This window comes from Mobula birostris, chromosome 14 (assembly GCF_030028105.1).
Source record: "Mobula birostris isolate sMobBir1 chromosome 14, sMobBir1.hap1, whole genome shotgun sequence".
NCBI lineage: Eukaryota > Metazoa > Chordata > Chondrichthyes > Myliobatiformes > Myliobatidae > Mobula > Mobula birostris.
The window spans coordinates 78,272,845-78,289,736 of NC_092383.1; the positions used below are offsets into that span (position 1 = coordinate 78,272,845).

Consider the following 16,892-nt stretch of genomic DNA (forward strand, 5'->3'; position numbering starts at 1 on the left):
TCCAATCCTCTGCTCTCACTGTTCATGGTGCCATCACCCCACACCCCATTCTATCTCATTTTCTAGCTACCTGCTATTTACATGCTCATTTCCGCTTTCGGAGTGATACTCCCATCTCTGCCCATCACCCTTCTCTCTGCTCCCTGCAGCCAATGCTACTTGATTATCTTTCCTTTACAAGTCCATACTGATGATTTTACACTAACAAAAAGTTATTTGTCATACTTAGCCCACTTAGTCTAGGAACATTTTGTAGTGCTGTGCTTCTGTTTAATTTGCTGTTAATACCATTAGTAATGTGATAATCCTTACAGCTACAGGACATTGAACTGCTTGTAAGGGCATACTTTGGAGTTGGGTTGTATAGCAAAATGTTAACTTCAGCAACCAATCTTTAAGACCTGAATGTGGATTGTAGATTAAATTAAAAATGCTGCCCTGGAAATAGTTTCCTGGAGCTGTTAATTGAAAACTAGACAATGCTGATTAACATTCACTTTGGGTGTCTGGACGCAAAGTCAGGAGCAAAGGAGGAGGTGTGAAAATCATGTTATTCAAAGGAAGCATTGTAGTTACATTGTAACCATAGAATTGTCCTTCGATCTTTAGCATATGGGGCAGAGCAAAGTCAAGATGGCGCTAAACGACGACTCTGTTGCTTGCATCTTTGAAAACACTATTTCTATCTTCGATATCTTTTTTTTCCCTTTTCAAGGTTCTTTTGAAGACCCTGACCTGAAGTTACACTCTGAATGGGACCTGCTCTCAGGGCCTAATGACCGACCGCCTTTTGATATCCCAAGGACGCGGCCTGTAAGACAAGCGCGCCTTCAGGATGCTGGATTTCCATTGCTCTGGGGACGGGCTGATTCAAGGCCGGTGCTCCTGACTGAGATGTTCTGGGAGAATATGAAACATCAGGAGCAGCAGGTTGACTGCCAGCTGTGCGACCAGACACCTGAGCCTTCCCGGGGCCAAGTCTCTGGGCACAGAGCTCAGCAAAAGTGACACAACAGACCTTTAACATCAGTGAGTTGTGTGTTATGTCTCCTCTCTTGCTGTGAAATGGAGACATCTCTTTTTCCCAAAAGACAGCAAGAGATAGAGCAAGAGCGTGCCTGTGGTACGTCATTACCAGGTGAATGAGCAGTCTTTGGGGTACTGCAAGTCTGTGTCTTTATTAGTACTTTGCTGCATGCTTGAGTGCTCAGTGGAGGGCGCCAATTTTTTTGCTGGTAGGGGACAACAGGGTGGGGGTCGCTGCCTTGCTGCTGCTTGTGCGTGGGAGGGGAGAGCTCGGGGGGTGGGGGCTTTGGGGTTCTAATGTTTAACTGTCATTCATTCTTTGGGGCACTTTTTTTCGTGGATGTTTGCGAAGGAAAACTATTTCAGAGTGTATATTGTATACAGTTCTCTGACATTAAATGTGCCGACTGATAAAATGTCATGCAATGTTGGGTTGAAAAGGCCTCTTCCACCAAGAGTGCCTCATTTTGTTGAGTAAAACACTTCAATATCCACTAGCTACAGCATCTCTCTGGTGACTTTCTCAGTGCAACACTGCTTACACCTCCTGGTTAAGGCTATTGCACAGAGCAGATCCCTTCAGACTCTCTGCCCCAGTCAGTAGGTCAGTGAGAGGGTGACACTAATTGGGACGTCTAGGAATCTCTTTATAAGTACAGTGACACAAATTTCAGTCAAAATACGTTTTTTTGTTCAAGTAGCGTTGAGTACTTTTTATAGGTGGCATGCTGTACACTTCCAATTTACATGAAAAATTGCATGACTCACGACCCTAAATAGCCCCTTTAAAAAAATCGTACCCGCCTACACCGAAGTTGTGAATAATCAATCCACAGTAAATTTTCCTTTCCTTCTCAAAGCACTCAGAGACAGTATTAATTCCAAAATCTATGGCTGCATTTTCTGCAAATCCCTGTATGGGTTTTTACATTTTCCAAGGCTGTGAAACTAAATCAAAGTCACAAATTTTCTTGATAATCACAAAAGCTCATTTAAACATTCTCAACATTACACAAGAACAAACAATTTAGGAACAGAAGTAGGTCACTTGGCCTTTAAGATGTCGCCGTTATTCAACATGATCGTGGTTAACCCACCCCAGGCTTCAAATCTTCGGCCAGTTTGCCTTAACCTTTAATTCCCTGATTTTTCAAAAATTATCTAACACCACTTTAAATACTGTACTTCCATTGATCTAGCCTCCACGCCCCTCCAGGGTAGAAAATTCCGAACATTCACAACCCTCTGCAAACCTCTGGTTGAAATGACCAGTACCTTACCTTGTAAACATGTCTCCTCAATTCAGACTTTCCCAGTAGTGAAAACCACTCTACGTCTGATCAATCATGCCCCTCAGGATTCTGTACATCTCAATGAGATCACCTCTCTCTTGAAAACCCCAAACAGTACAGACCCTAACTGTTTAACCTCTCAAGCAGGTTTGGGATCTTTGATCCACAGTCAATAGACATGCTCCTGCTTTTGAAAATTAGTGATAACTTGTTGATTGTTGCAGGTTTCAATAAGATGTGACATCGATGTATTTCACAGATTACACTCTTGTTGCTGAACATAAATGGTACAGACTGGTGGCATTTTAAGCAATCTGTACCCAATGTGCACAACACAACATACAATCAGCATTGCCGGTTTCCACTCATCTAAGAGTTTTGCACAGACAGTACTTGATGATTGTTGGAACTGTACTGCAAAGTGCAGCAAGGTCTGAAAGCATCTAGGTTTGTGATGGTTAAGTGGTAACAATATTTGTGCCCACACAATTGACCTTAGTTGTTTTTATTGAATTTTCCATCTGCCCACCCATTCAATTTGAAGGGAGTTAATGATTTCAATTACCCTCTATCAACACAGGCTTTTTCAAAACACCCCAATAGTCAGGGTATTGAAAAATTGCATAACTCACCAGCCTAAAAACCCTTTAAAAGAATCTTACCCATCTACACAGAAGGTGTGAGGGTTGGTGGGGGGGGGGGCAGGGGGTGTGGACCAGGATTAGTTTTAGGGTTAGAGTGTAATTATGTGAGCAGTGGGAAAATTATCCCTTGTGTTTCTTGATCACTTTGCAGAAGATTCAATGTCATTTGACCCTGCCACTTTGATCTGGCCCACGCCTCTCACTAACCTCGTTCAACACCACCTGGCTTTATTAAGCTGGCATGCACTGAGACACAGTGTTGTAACCTTGGGTCTTGGGTGTTTCAGGTCTTTAAACAGAAGACACCATCACCTAGGTGACCCAGCAAGAATTGATCACGCCCCAACCTGTGTTTTTCAATGGAGTAAGATAATGAAAGGCACGTCACTTCATGGGTTAGGGTTAGGATATTTTAGACCTCATTGTTTGGTTTGAAGTGATAGATTTTTTCTGGACTCACTCAATGGAGAAAGTCTCAATCTTAGCACCTTTTCAAGTATGTAAAATGACCTCTTAATTCTATAAATTTAAGTTGCTATAGGATTAAGTCCAACAAATATTAATTGAATCAAGAAAAAAATAATTATAGGCCTTATACTACAAAGCTCTAAGCAGTAAGAACAGAGATACAGAGGTATGGATCCATGGGAAAACATGCAAATTTGAGTAAAATGAAAAAAAAACAAAATGATTTAAAAATTCCAGCCATATGGGTTTTGTTAAGTGGTTACATAAACAGATGTTATACAAGTTCTGCTCACTCAAACACATTTCACCATCTAAAATGATTTGACACTAGTGAACTTCCTGCCATCTCTGCTGAAGCATTTGAATATGACCATTTCAGGTAACAAATGCAGCACACAGCAGAACTCAACTTCCTTATTCATTCATGCAACTGACTTATTGCATTACTTGACTGAAACTTCACAAGCAACTGACAGTGGAAAAAAATCTAGCAGCCATTATACCAAAGTCATAGAACAATGAAACTCAGAAAATGGCCATTTTCTCTTTTGTTCCAGTTTTGTTTTTAAAAAAGAAAAATGTCATATTCATTTTCTGCTAGTTCCCCATTAACACTACAAGTTCTTATCAAAACAGCTTCCCCTTATTCTGTCAAACCCCTTTACATTTTCAGTACTATTATTAAATTTTCTCTTAATTTTCCATGCTCTGATAGCAATGCTATTTACATATGAAATAGTTGGAAATATTTAAAAATTATTTTAATTTAAGTGGTCATTGAGCATGCCAGAATATGATGAACTTTCTAAATGTTGTACAGAATTTTAAGGTTAAATGTTTTTAGCCAAAGTATTTCATTAATGAAATCTGCAAATACAATGTAAACAATCTACACCTCCAGAGCAACACACTCAGAATTCTGGAAGAATTCAGCAGGTCAGGCAGCACCTATGGAAACGAGTAAACAGTTCATGTTTCAGGCTGAGACCCTTCTCTAGAACTGAGAAGGAGGGGAGAAGATGCCAGTTCCTCCAGCGTTTTGTGTGCTGCTTTGGATCTTCAGCATCTGCAGAAATTCTTGTGTTTATAATCATCTATAACTTTTCTTTCTACACATATAATTGTCCTGTGATAAGCAAATCTCTGAAAAGGGACTCAAATTTCCAGAAAAAGGTGAATGTAAATGCCTGAGCTTATTTCCTACAAAAAAAACACGTGGAAACTTTTATCCAAACAGGGGAGATGTATATTCATTATAATTACCTAATATCTCCCAACAATTATAGTCAAAAGGATTAATTTAAAATTTTCCTATTTCTGTGTCTGAGGCGGAGTGAAGTTATCTTCTCGGTTCAAGATCGTGACGGTTGAAGAGTAATAACTGCTCCAGAACCTGGTGGTGTAGGTCCCCCCTTATCAAAACGACAAGGCCTGCCATATTTCCCTCATTACATTGCAGTCTGTAAACACAAAGCCAAGAGACTCTACAGATGCTGGAAATCCAGAGCAACGCATGTCAAATGCTGGAGGAACTCAGCAGGCAAGGTAAGACCTGATGAAGGGTCTCAACCTGACATGTTGTGTTTATTCCTCACCACAGATGATGCTTGACCTGCAAATATGGATACCAATTCTTAGCTTTTTCAATAATTGAATTAATCTGATCTGAAATGTATAAAGAGAGTACAACCTTTTAATGCTAATAGCTTTACTGATTCATCAACCGATTACAAAAACCATTATGAATTAGCAGGATTCTCACATTATAACTGGCAGTCACTCCTCCAAACAACCCCATGCCATAAAAAGGTATCGTCTTTCAAAACACAGCATCTTAATGAAGATCAAACATAGACGAGCATTAATTCATAAATTGAAATAAATTTAATGTGCCCTTTTATCAATTCAACGTTCCACTAGATGCCACCAACCATGTAACAGAACCACCTTAGTACTGTTTTGAAAAAGCTCACCTAGACTCTGAGCTCTTCAGTGGAGCATAAACACACAGCTACCCCATTCAGAAACAAAATCCAACTATTCATCAAACCATGGTTTAGTAAGCAGCCAAATAACATGGAGCACGTCCAAACTCTGGTTGGTCATGGTAAGTACTATTACATACGGGAACACAGCTAGTTTGAAATATCCTTACTACTAAATAGCCAGCTGACTCTTGCTATCAAAACTTATAGTAAATTTTATTATCAAAGGACATATATGTCACTGAGATTCACCTTCTTGTGGGCATACTCAACAAACCTACAGAATAGTAACAATATCAGGATCAATGAAAGATCAACCACAGTGCAGAAGAAAACAAACTGTGCAAATGTAAATAAATAGCAATAAATAATGAAAACATGAGATAATGAGATAGAGTCCTCAAAGTGAGATCATTGGTAAAGTGTACTTTATTCAAGTGCCTGATGGTAGAGGGGTAGTGACTGTTCTTGAACTTAGTGGTGCAAGTCCTGAGGCTCTTGTTACCTTCTACCTGATGGCAGCAACAGGAAAAGAGCATGACCTGGGTGGTGGGGATCTCTGCTTTCCTATGACAGCATTTCATGTAGATGTGCATTAATGACTGCCATTTGAGTAACAAAATCTAGTGCATCTGGAATCCTATGTAGCAACTTTAACACCTTAGGAACAGATGGCCATAGTTATAAAAGTTATGGTTGAAATAGCTGCCCCTTATATTATCATCAATGTTATGGCTTTTTTTTTTGAACATGATGAACAGTAATTCGTCAGATAATAGAAGCTTGAACAATATTAATCTTTTTTCAAGATTCTATTCCATTGCAGTTTAGAGACACAAGAAATTCTGCACATGCAGGAAATCTTGAGCAACATACCCAAAATGCTGGAGGAACTCAGCAAGTCAAGCGGCATCTACAGAGGGTTAAACATTTCAGGCCTAGACCTTTCATCACAGTCAAAAAAAGGGGGTGGAAGCCAGGGTAAGGTGGGGAGGGAGGGCTGAGGAGTACAAGCTGGCAGATGATAGGTTTATTTCCATCTATAGATGCTGCTTGACTTGCTAAGTTTTCCATTACAGTTTGTATAGCATATTAACATATGGAAACTTTCTCAGACACTTGCGCAAAGATTTACCCTGTGCTAAAGAAGAAATGTTAGCAGGGCTGGGGGGGAAGGTAAAGAGGGAAGGTGAGAGTGAAATTTGAGTCTATAATGAATTGTAGGAACATTTTAAACATGAACAGAGAGATGGAGAATTTTGGGAATGAAATGTACAATATATTTGGAAATTATTAGAACCTAATAATTAGAAAGAGCTACTGAAGTCATCGGGAAACAAAACTGTTTGTTAAATTACTCTGCATGAATATATAAAAGCAAGGATGTAATGCTGAGGCTGTATAAAGCTCTAGTGAGGCCCCACTTGGAATATTGTGAGCACCTTTGGGGCCCTTATCAGAATCACATCAAAGGCATGTCATGAAATTTGCTAACTTTGTAATAGCAGTACAATGTAATACATTACAAATATATTTAAAAACTGAATATGTATAATAAAAAGTTAAATCAGTACAAAAACAGAAATAAAAAAGTAGTGGTGCAAACACGAGGAAATCTGCAGATGCTGGAAATTCAAGCAACACACACAAAATGCTGGTGGAACCAGCAGGCCAGGCAGCATCCACAGGAAGCACAGTCGACATTTCACGCCAAGACCCTTCATCAGGACGAACTGAAAGAAGAGATAGCAAGAGATTTGAAAGTGGGAGGGGAAGGGGGAGATCCGAAATGATAGGAGAAGACAGGAAGGGAAGGGATAGAGATAAGAGCTGGAAAGTTGATTGGCAAAAGGGATACAAGGCTGGAGAAGGGAGAGGATCATGGGACAGGAGGCCTTGGGAGAAAGAAAGGGGGAGGGGAGCACCAGTGGAAGGTGGAGAGCAGGCAAGGAGTTCTTGTGAGGGACAGAGAAAGGAAAAAATAAAAAATAATAAATAAGTGATGGGATGAGAACAGGAGGAGGGGCATTAGCATCTCCCAGTGACCACACATTTTAATTCCACGTCCCATTCCCATTCTGATATGTCTATCCATGGCCTCCTCTACTGTCAAGATGAAGCCACACTCAGGTTGGAGGAACAACATCTTATATTCCGTCTGGGTAGCCTCCAACCTGATGGCATGAACATTGACTTCTCTAACTTCCGTTAATGCCCCTCCACCCGTTCTCACTCTATTATTTTTTATTTTTTCCTTTTTTTCTCTCTCTGTCCCTCTCACAATAACTCCTTGCCTTCTCTCCATCTTTCTCTGGCACTCCCCTCCTCCTTTCTTTCTCCCTAGGCCTCCTGTCCCATGATCATCTCCCTTCTCCAGCCTTGTATCCCTTTTGCCAATCAACTTTCCAGCTCTTAGCTCTATCCCTCCCCCTCCTGTCTTCTCCTATCATTTCGGATTTCCCCCTCCACCTCCCCCTTTCAAATCTCTTACTAACTCTTCTTTCAGTTAGTCCTGACGAAGGGTCTCGGCCTGAAACGTCAACTGTGTTTCTTCCTATAGATTCTGCCTGGCCTGCTGCATTCCAACAGCATTTTGTGTGTGTTGCTTAAAAAAGGAGTGGGGTAGTGTTCCTGGGTTCAATGTCCATTTAGATGGCAGAGAGGAAGAAGCTGTTTCTGAATCACTGAGTGTGTGCCTTCAAGCTTCTGTACCTCCTTCCTGATGGCAACAATAAGAAGAGGACATGGTCCTGGGTGATGGAGTCCTTCATGATGGACACCACCTTTCTGAGGCTTCCTTATTGAAGAAATGATGTGCTGACATTGGAGAGGGCTCAGAGAAGGTTCACGAGAATTATTCCGGGAATGAAAGGGTGAAAGGGTTATCATATGAGCAGCAATTGAATGCTCTAGGCTTGTACTTGCTTGAATTTAGAAGAATTGGGGGCGGTGGGGGGGGGGGGGGGAGTTATCTCACTTAAACCTATTGAATGTTGAAAGGCCTCGAACAAAGTGCATGTGAAAAGGATGTTTCCTTTGGTGGTTGAGTCTCGGGCCAGAGGGCACAGCCTCAGAATAGAGGGACATCCATTTAGAACAGAGATGAGGAGGAACTTCTTTGGCCAGAGGGTGGTGAATTGGTGGAATTCGCTGCCACAGGTGGCTGTGGAAGCCAAGTCACTGGGTGCATTTAAGGTGAAGGCTGATAGTTTCTTGTTTAGCCAGGGTGTGAATGATTATGGGGAGAATGAGGGTGAGAGGGAAATGGATCAGCCATGATGAAATGGCACAGCAAACTTGACAGGCTGACTTGCCAACTTCCGCTCCCATCTTCCATCCCATTATTGGGTATATGGCAGTAGGAATGGATACAATAAATAGTACATGACAGAAAGGACAACGAACGAAGTGCCAAGACAGTGAAATAGGCAGGCAGAGGAGTAACAGAGAAAAACAAGAGCTATACAATAATAATGATTACACAACTGGCAACCAGTGTATTTTTGGAATCCATCTCCCATCAAATTGTAACTAAATGCATCAAAACTTTTTTTCTACTTTAATTATGTAGCAGAAAGTCCTGGCTGGCAAGGGGCACTTTAATCCAGGTATTTATAAAGTGCTTTTGACAGCAAAATATCCCAAGGCCCTTCACCAAAAACAATTAAGCAAATTTGATATGTCTTGAAGGGAACTTCTGGGGAAAGCAACAAGGAATCAGTGAGAGACAGGTTTAACAAAACATCTAGTAGGGGGAGAGAGAAAAAGAAGCAAACATAAGGGAGTTGCTTTAGTTCCAGTCTTTTGAAGATAAGGCTACCAAGGGCAGAGGAGCTCAAGGAAAACGAACAAGAGATGAGAACTCGAAATGCATAGGGATCAAAGGAATGTGGAGGAGGAGGAGGATACAACGACAGGGAACTGCAAGGCCATGAAACAAGTTTAAACGAAGACTGATAAATTTATAAAACAAAGGTACGAGAGCCAAAATTGTACAACAAAAACACAAGTAGTCAGTAAATATGACTTCGTGTGACACAGAACAGTCCATGTAAATAAAAAGTCAAAATTAGAGGCCAGTCAGGAAAGTACAGGAAAATTGATTTCTAACCGTAATAAGTTTTGAGACGTAAAAAGACCTGAAATGCACAAAGCTATCAATCAAATGAAGCCACATCCTCTTAACAATAACTTTCTAAGTCACAGTAAAAGGCTCCATTTTCCGCTCACGACAGCTCATTGAGGCACCACTACGGGATGATGTAAAACTATGGTGCTATAACACAGTTTTTTTTAAACCACAATTATTTTATTTAAAAGTCTACTCAAAACTACACTGTTGAAGAACAGTTTACTAAAACGAATGGACAGGGAACCCACAAAAGGAGCATGAGCTATGTTTCTAAGTTTTAAAAATTTGTTCTGAAAGGACTGGATTACTTTCAAAGCTCTGCTGCTCACTGACAAAAGCAGAAGTAATCGTATCTGTATCACCACTCCCTGGACAACATTACTTGGTAGCTTTCAGTGTCCTGATTCCATTTTACAATACAAGGAAGTAAAGTGTTACACTGGAACTCTGAAAAAATCCAAAAGACGAAATTTGTCACCACCCTGCAAGGCGATGAGCAGACAGTTCCAGTTGCTTTCTCAAACAGAAGTCACTAGATTGAGGCGAGCCTACTATAACATATGAAGTTAGATAGTAATGAGGGAAAAGAATTGACAGCAATGTTACAATAAAAATACCATCTTTCACATTATGCATAACTTTTCAATACTCCATACTTATATCCATATCATGCAACATAAAGCATGCACGTTACCAATTATCAATTGTTGTCACGAACATCTCAATACAGTATGCTGGCCCAGGATTGAGCAAGTAGGGAGAGAGAATTTTGTGCCCTCTGGATGTCTGAAACCACATACATACATTTTCACAGCTCTGTGATAGTACTGAATGTCACATAGAAGCTCAATGGCCTTGCTCTGGTCAGTTTCCCCCAATCTCCAACCAAACATTCAGAGTCTCACAAATTTTGAATCATTCAAGACAAGGATAAATCAAGTTTATATCCGCAGAGGATACAATACAGTTTCAAGTAAAGTCAAATGTAACAGAAGTATAAAGAAGTCATGTTAATCTTCTAGTTCAGTTTAAAAGCAGATTAATACAGCAAAAGGAGTGGATATAGCAGAGAAAGAATAGGGTACATGTGGCCCCAGTAACCAGTTCCTGGTTCTCACCAACTATCCCAAACACTATCCTAATCCAATTAGCTATTAGGGAGCGGCAGAAACTTATCAGAGGAACTGACTGCACTACCATGTGTCTGATATAAAAACCCACAAATGCTGTAGTGTTTTCTTCTAGGGGGAGAGCAGATATAAACCCTTGGCAGAAGGGAAACAGGGCTTCTACCCAGGGACAACCTTGCACCAGTACTGAGATGTGAGCAATGAAGCCTGTCAGTGCACAAAGTCTTCCAAATTAAAGAACCTACAGTATGTGCCTTGATGTCTGCTGAGTACACACAATGCTCTTACCCTTGGCTAAATCTGAGTAGAGAGTGAGCACTGTCCCCTGGACGCACGCAAGCAATGAGCATGCACCCATTCTGGGTTGTTTAAGAAGCAACCATACATGGTGCCATCAATGTGAATACATTGTCCTCAGGTAGACTGCAAGAACTGTGTGGCCCCTGGCTATTTGTGAACAACTTGTGGCATTACAGCAACAAGTGTGCACCATCCCCTAACTTTAAGAGCAACATGTGCAGTATCTCTGGCCTTAACATGAGAAACAAGTGTAAGCTGTCTTGGGTTAAGAAACAAGTGCAGAATTCCCCAGGCCAAACGTCCAACAACCCCATTGTGAATGCAAGCTGAGTGTGTGCACTGTCTTGCAATGCAATGAGTTTGCACTGTCTTTGGGCTGATTACAAGCAGTCAGTGTGAACTGCCCTGAGCTGTGGACGAGAAATGTGCATGCACTATTAACAGACCAAGCATGAACAAGTGTGCACTATTAACAGACCGAGCATGAGCAACAAGTGTGCACTATTAACAGGCTGAGCATGAGCAACAAGTGTGCACTATCCCCACACCAAGCATGAGCAATGAGTGTGCAGTGCCCTAAATTAAGGGGGAACAAGCATGCACTGTCACTGAGTACAGGGTGAACAATGAGTGTGAAATGCGTGAGCAACACATGTTCACTGTATCCAGCCTGAGTGCAAGAAGCAAGTTTGTACTGCGAGCTAGTTAGGCGTGAGCAATGTGTCCCCACTGTTCCTGGGCTGAGGCTGAGAGTGAGCAGAGTGTGCAGGTTGAATGTGAGCAGTGAGTGAGCACTGAGCTTGCACTGTCCCTGGGATGCAAGTAATGAATTCACTATCCCTAGTCCAAATACAAGCAAAGTGTGTATTATCTCTGTACACTATGCCCAGGTTGTATGGGAGCAATAAGTGTGTGGCCAAAGAACAAGTGTTTGTTGTCAGGCTAAGTGCTTACAATATCAAATGAATGAGAATAATGAGTGTGCTCACACTAGGCCTCGAGGCTGTGTACTGCCCTCAAACTCAATATGAACATTGAGAATGCACCTTTGGGGACAATGGTTGTGCAATGTCCCCAGGCTGGGTGTGACCATTAAAACCACACTATCCCTGCCTAGAAGGCAAGAAACAGGGGTGAGCTGGGCAGAAGGGGAAGAACAAGTCCCTGGTCCAAGTGCAAACAAATATCCAACTGAGTGAGAGGAACAAGTGTGCACTGTCACCGTATGGGTGTGTGACTAACAAAACTGCACAGAACCAGGCCAAAGGATGAAGAACAAGTGTATACTGTCCCTGAACTGAGCATGAATGAGTGTGACCAATGAAACTGCACTGTCCCTGGCCAGAAGGGCGAGGGACCGGTGGGCACCGTCCCTGGGCAGAGGGGCGAGGGACCGGGGGGCACCGTCCCTGGGCAGAGGGGCGAGGGACCGGGGGGGGCACCGTCCCTGGGCAGAGGGGCGAGGGACCGGGGGGGGCACCGTCCCTGGGCAGAGGGGCGAGGGACCGGGGGGGGGCACCGTCCCTGGGCAGAGGGGCGAGGGACCGGGGGGGGGCACCGTCCCTGGGCAGAGGGGCGAGGGACCGGGGGGGGGCACCGTCCCTGGGCAGAGGGGCGAGGGACCGGGGGGGGCACCGTCCCTGGGCAGAGGGGCGAGGGACCGGGGGGGGGGCACCGTCCCTGGGCAGAGGGGCGAGGGACCGGGGGGGGGCACCGTCCCTGGGCAGAGGGGCGAGGGACCGGGGGGCACCGTCCCTGGGCAGAGGGGCGAGGGACCGGGGGGCACCGTCCCTGGGCAGAGGGGCGAGGGACCGGGGGGCACCGTCCCTGGGCAGAGGGGCGAGGGACCGGGGGGCACCGTCCCTGGGCAGAGGGGCGAGGGACCGGGGGGCACCGTCCCTGGGCAGAGGGGCGAGGGACCGGGGGGCACCGTCCCTGGGCAGAGGGGCGAGGGACCGGGGGGCACCGTCCCTGGGCAGAGGGGCGAGGGACCGGGGGGCACCGTCCCTGGGCAGAGGGGCGAGGGACCGGGGGGCACCGTCCCTGGGCAGAGGGGCGAGGGACCGGGGGGCACCGTCCCTGGGCAGAGGGGCGAGGGACCGGGGGGCACCGTCCCTGGGCAGAGGGGCGAGGGACCGGGGGGCACCGTCCCTGGGCAGAGGGGCGAGGGACGAGCTGCGTGTGAGCCACGAGCCTGCCTTGACCACCGCTCGAGGGGGAGTACCAGGGAAGTTCTGCTTACAACGGGACAGGAAGTTGGCGAAGGGTTCGAAGTTTAAGGCGGAGGCCCTGGAGAACTCGGGAACACCAGGGCAAAGCTCGGGCTGTGACGGACCGGGGACCACCCTCCCAGGCTGGGCCGGCCGGCCGGGACAGCAGGAGGATTACTGAAGCTCGAGCAGCCTACAGCGGGCCACGGGCCCTCCTTCCCCGCGCTCCACGCCTGTCGGCACCAGCACCATTCGGTGTCAGCAATGCCGGCAGCTCCAAAGGTGCAGCCCGCCGTTCATTCTCACCTTCTCCCTGTCGGACACCTGCTCTTCATAATCGCCCATCTTCAATCCGGCCCTTCACCACCAAGCGCGCAGCATGCCGGGAGCAGCGCGCTACTGCAGCTCTCTCTCATACCTGCGCTCTTCGGCGCCCCCTAGGCTCAGGGATGACTTGTCTTTCCTGTCCGGTCGGTCAGAGAAACGAAATCGAGTTCGTTCGCATATGCGCAAGTACGTATATATACAGATGCAATGAAAAACTTTCTTACGGCAGCATCAGAGGGGCATAGCGTCATGTAAGCAGCAGTCACGAGAAAAAACATAAATTATAAACACTTTTTACAAGAAACAAAGAGTTTGATAGGTGCAAGGTGTTTGGAAGTTGAGTTCGTTTGAGTGGAAATTTAAAATATATATATACAGTTGATGCTGAAATTCTGAAATAAAAGCATATACCAAGTTAGAAAAGAGATTAAAATCATTGGGGACTTGTTACTTCCAACAAAGGAGCACTACAGACCACCTCCTGCGCTACCATGGGCTGCCTTGTTTTTCCACATATGTCTTGTTTGTACAATCTTTGTTTAACATTGTCTTGTATTATTCATTCAGTGTGTCATTGTCTGACTCTGTGAGCCTGTGATGCTGTTGCAAGTTTTTCATTGTACCTGTACCTCACTGTACTGCTGCACCCAACAATAAACCGGGCTTGCTATGTGCTCCCATTGTACAAATTTTCTTCGTGAGAATTTCTGCAGTCAACAATCAAAATTCTGTGAGTTTTTTTTCAGGGAGCTAAAACAATGTCCTTTAATATTTTCCAGTATTTTCCCTGTACTCTGCAGACATTTTCCATGACAGAGCATGGGTACAATACTTGTCTTGGGAGTCTCATCTCAGGCATGAGAAGATGTTGCTTGCCCATCAGAGGGAGATTGGTTTCTCACTGCTGGGCTGTTCGACTGGCAGAGGACATAGACATCACTAATTTATTTGTTTATTTATTGAGATACAGTGCAGAATAAGCCCTTCTGGCCCTTCAAGCTGTGCTGCCCAGCAATCCCTCAGTTTAATCCTAGCCTAATCACAGGACAATTCACAATGACCAATTAACCTACCAGCCAGTATATTTTTGGACTGTAGGAGGAAACCAGAGCACCCGGAGGAAACCCACGCAGTCATGGGGAGAACATACAAAATCCTTGCAAGCAGTGGCAGGAATTGAATCTGGGTTGCCGGTACTGTAAAGCGTTGTGCTAATCGTTTATTTATCCTGCTAATAATGGATTTGGAGGATTTCATAGAGACAACCTGAATGATTCTTCTCCAATTACTTTGCAGTGTCCACCACAAGATGTCCATGTCTCCTTCACATGCAGGGGGGTGAGAGATCTTCATTATTCAGTAGACCATGTGCATACTGCTGGAATAGAGCCTTTGAACACTCAAATGAAGCCACTGTCAGTGCATTGGAAACAGTGATGAATTTTGGTGATATATGTCTGGATTCCTGATTATGGAAAAAGAGCATATTTTCTAGGTCCTCATCATAGATATTGATGGTCAGGGACAAGTTACTAGTATGAAGTCTTCCAGAACTTTATTATGGAGCTCAACTTTCAAGCACCAGTGAATGAGTTACTAATGACTTGGAGTTTGGTTTTTAAATGTGCACCTGTGGAACATTGCCACTCAATGCTGTTGTGAGCATGAGTGGACATGGCAAAACTTGAACAGCTTCTTGTTCCTGTGGATTAATTCCACTCCAGCTGGGAGCTTGTTGAAAACCGCAGTATTAATATGAGGAAGATTGAGAAAAGAGCTGGTGCGATGCCACAACTTTGCTTGACCCCTGCCTGCGTCGGACTGGTTCCAAGATAAACCTTTTGATTAAGATCATGATCCACACGTCATCATGTGGAAGACTGAGATTGCATCAAATGTCTGAGAGCAGTTGCAGCAGATAACATGCTATGGAATATGTTGAGAATACTAGCGTTAAAGAGATAGTTTTATTTGAGGAGATCTTTGAAATGGGACTCAGGAGACTGCACATACTGGATATATGGAGCAACACATAAAATCTGGAAAAATAATAGTGGGTTGGGCAGTATCTGTGGAGGAACTGGATGGTCAACATTTCAGGTCAATACCCTTGATTGCTTCCTTCAGTGGAGACTGACTGACTTCTATCCTTCGTTATCTCTCCTATGTTTTTGGCTCTTAGTGAAATAGGTCTTTGCTGTTTTGCATCTTTTATCATTTAACAACCGAAGAATGTGCTTTTTCCACTCACCCATTGTATTTAGGGTGCAGGCTTTCTGGTGGACTTTGGCCTTCAGAAGTGTGTCGATCTTTCTCCCTTGACACATGATGATGCTTCCAATTCAAGAATGCCTTGCAGTTACAATTAATTTTCCACCGGGTCACCTGAAACTAGTTTTGGGTATTATTGATAAAGAAGCCAAGAGAATGTCACAGGGTCTAACCATACCATGTGGGCATTGTGGGTACTCCATGGCTGTGTTGGCTGGAAGGCATCACGCTGTGATGTAAAGTTTTCTTTGCAGGGTCCTTCAACATTGATTTTCTTGTGAGAGTCTTTCCATTCCTGTGGCTGCTGAGAAATTCAGGTTGATGGAGATGGCAGAATGGATTAGGCAGCAGTTGTCAGCACTGTCATCACCTGTGCAGGGGACCACTTTCTTCCCTCAAAGGATGGGCTACCAATTGGATTGAGGGTGTTGACACCCTCATTTCATAAGGTGTAGGCACCTTATTTCTTTGACTAAACAAAGTGTTCGTTGTGAGTCTCACCAAGCCCTCCTCCTGAAAAGTTCTTGCAAATAGTGTTTGACTTCAGTAAAGATGATTTGTCCTTCTACCTGCATACAGGCAGAGGCTAAAGAGCAAAGTTCCAAAGGTAAGGACAACAAAGAGGTGGTTGTGGGAGGCAGAGAAGCGGCTATGGGATTGCTTAGAGTCAGTGAACTGGGCCGTTTTCAGGTACTCATCAGAGGATCTGAATGAATACATCATGGTCCTCAAGGATTTTACAAAATCAGTTATAGAGGAGTGTGTCCCCACAAAACCATTCAGCATCTTCCCCAACCAGAGCCATGGATGAGACATACAATGTGCTAAGGGCCGGATCAGTGGCATTCAGGCTTGATGACAATAAGGTCCAGGTATGATCTCCAGAAAGCCATCACACGGGCAAAGTGGCAATTCTCGACCAAACATGAAACACTGAAGGATGTTCAGCAGCTGAAGCAGGGCCTGAATGCTATTACTGCTTTCAAAGTGAAACCAGGCAACAAGGCTTCAACTCCCAGATGAGCTCAATGCCTTTTATGTTTGCATTGATCATTAAAACTTGAAAGAGCATTCACAAGCTCCCACAGCCCCTGATGACCCAGTGAT

General features: G+C 44.2%; 1 protein-coding gene across 1 annotated transcript in view; it reads right to left on the bottom strand.

Moving 5' to 3' along the window:
- The window catches only part of capza1b (capping actin protein of muscle Z-line subunit alpha 1b), a 63,395-nt gene extending 49,801 nt beyond the window's left edge, over nt 1–13,594 (bottom strand). Inside the window, exon 1 of the mRNA XM_072278729.1 lies at nt 13,494–13,594. Within this exon, the coding sequence (XP_072134830.1) occupies nt 13,494–13,532 (39 nt within the window). The 5' untranslated portion in view covers nt 13,533–13,594. The remainder of the gene's footprint in view (nt 1–13,493) is intronic.
- Between the last annotated feature and the right edge of the window lie 3,298 nt (nt 13,595–16,892).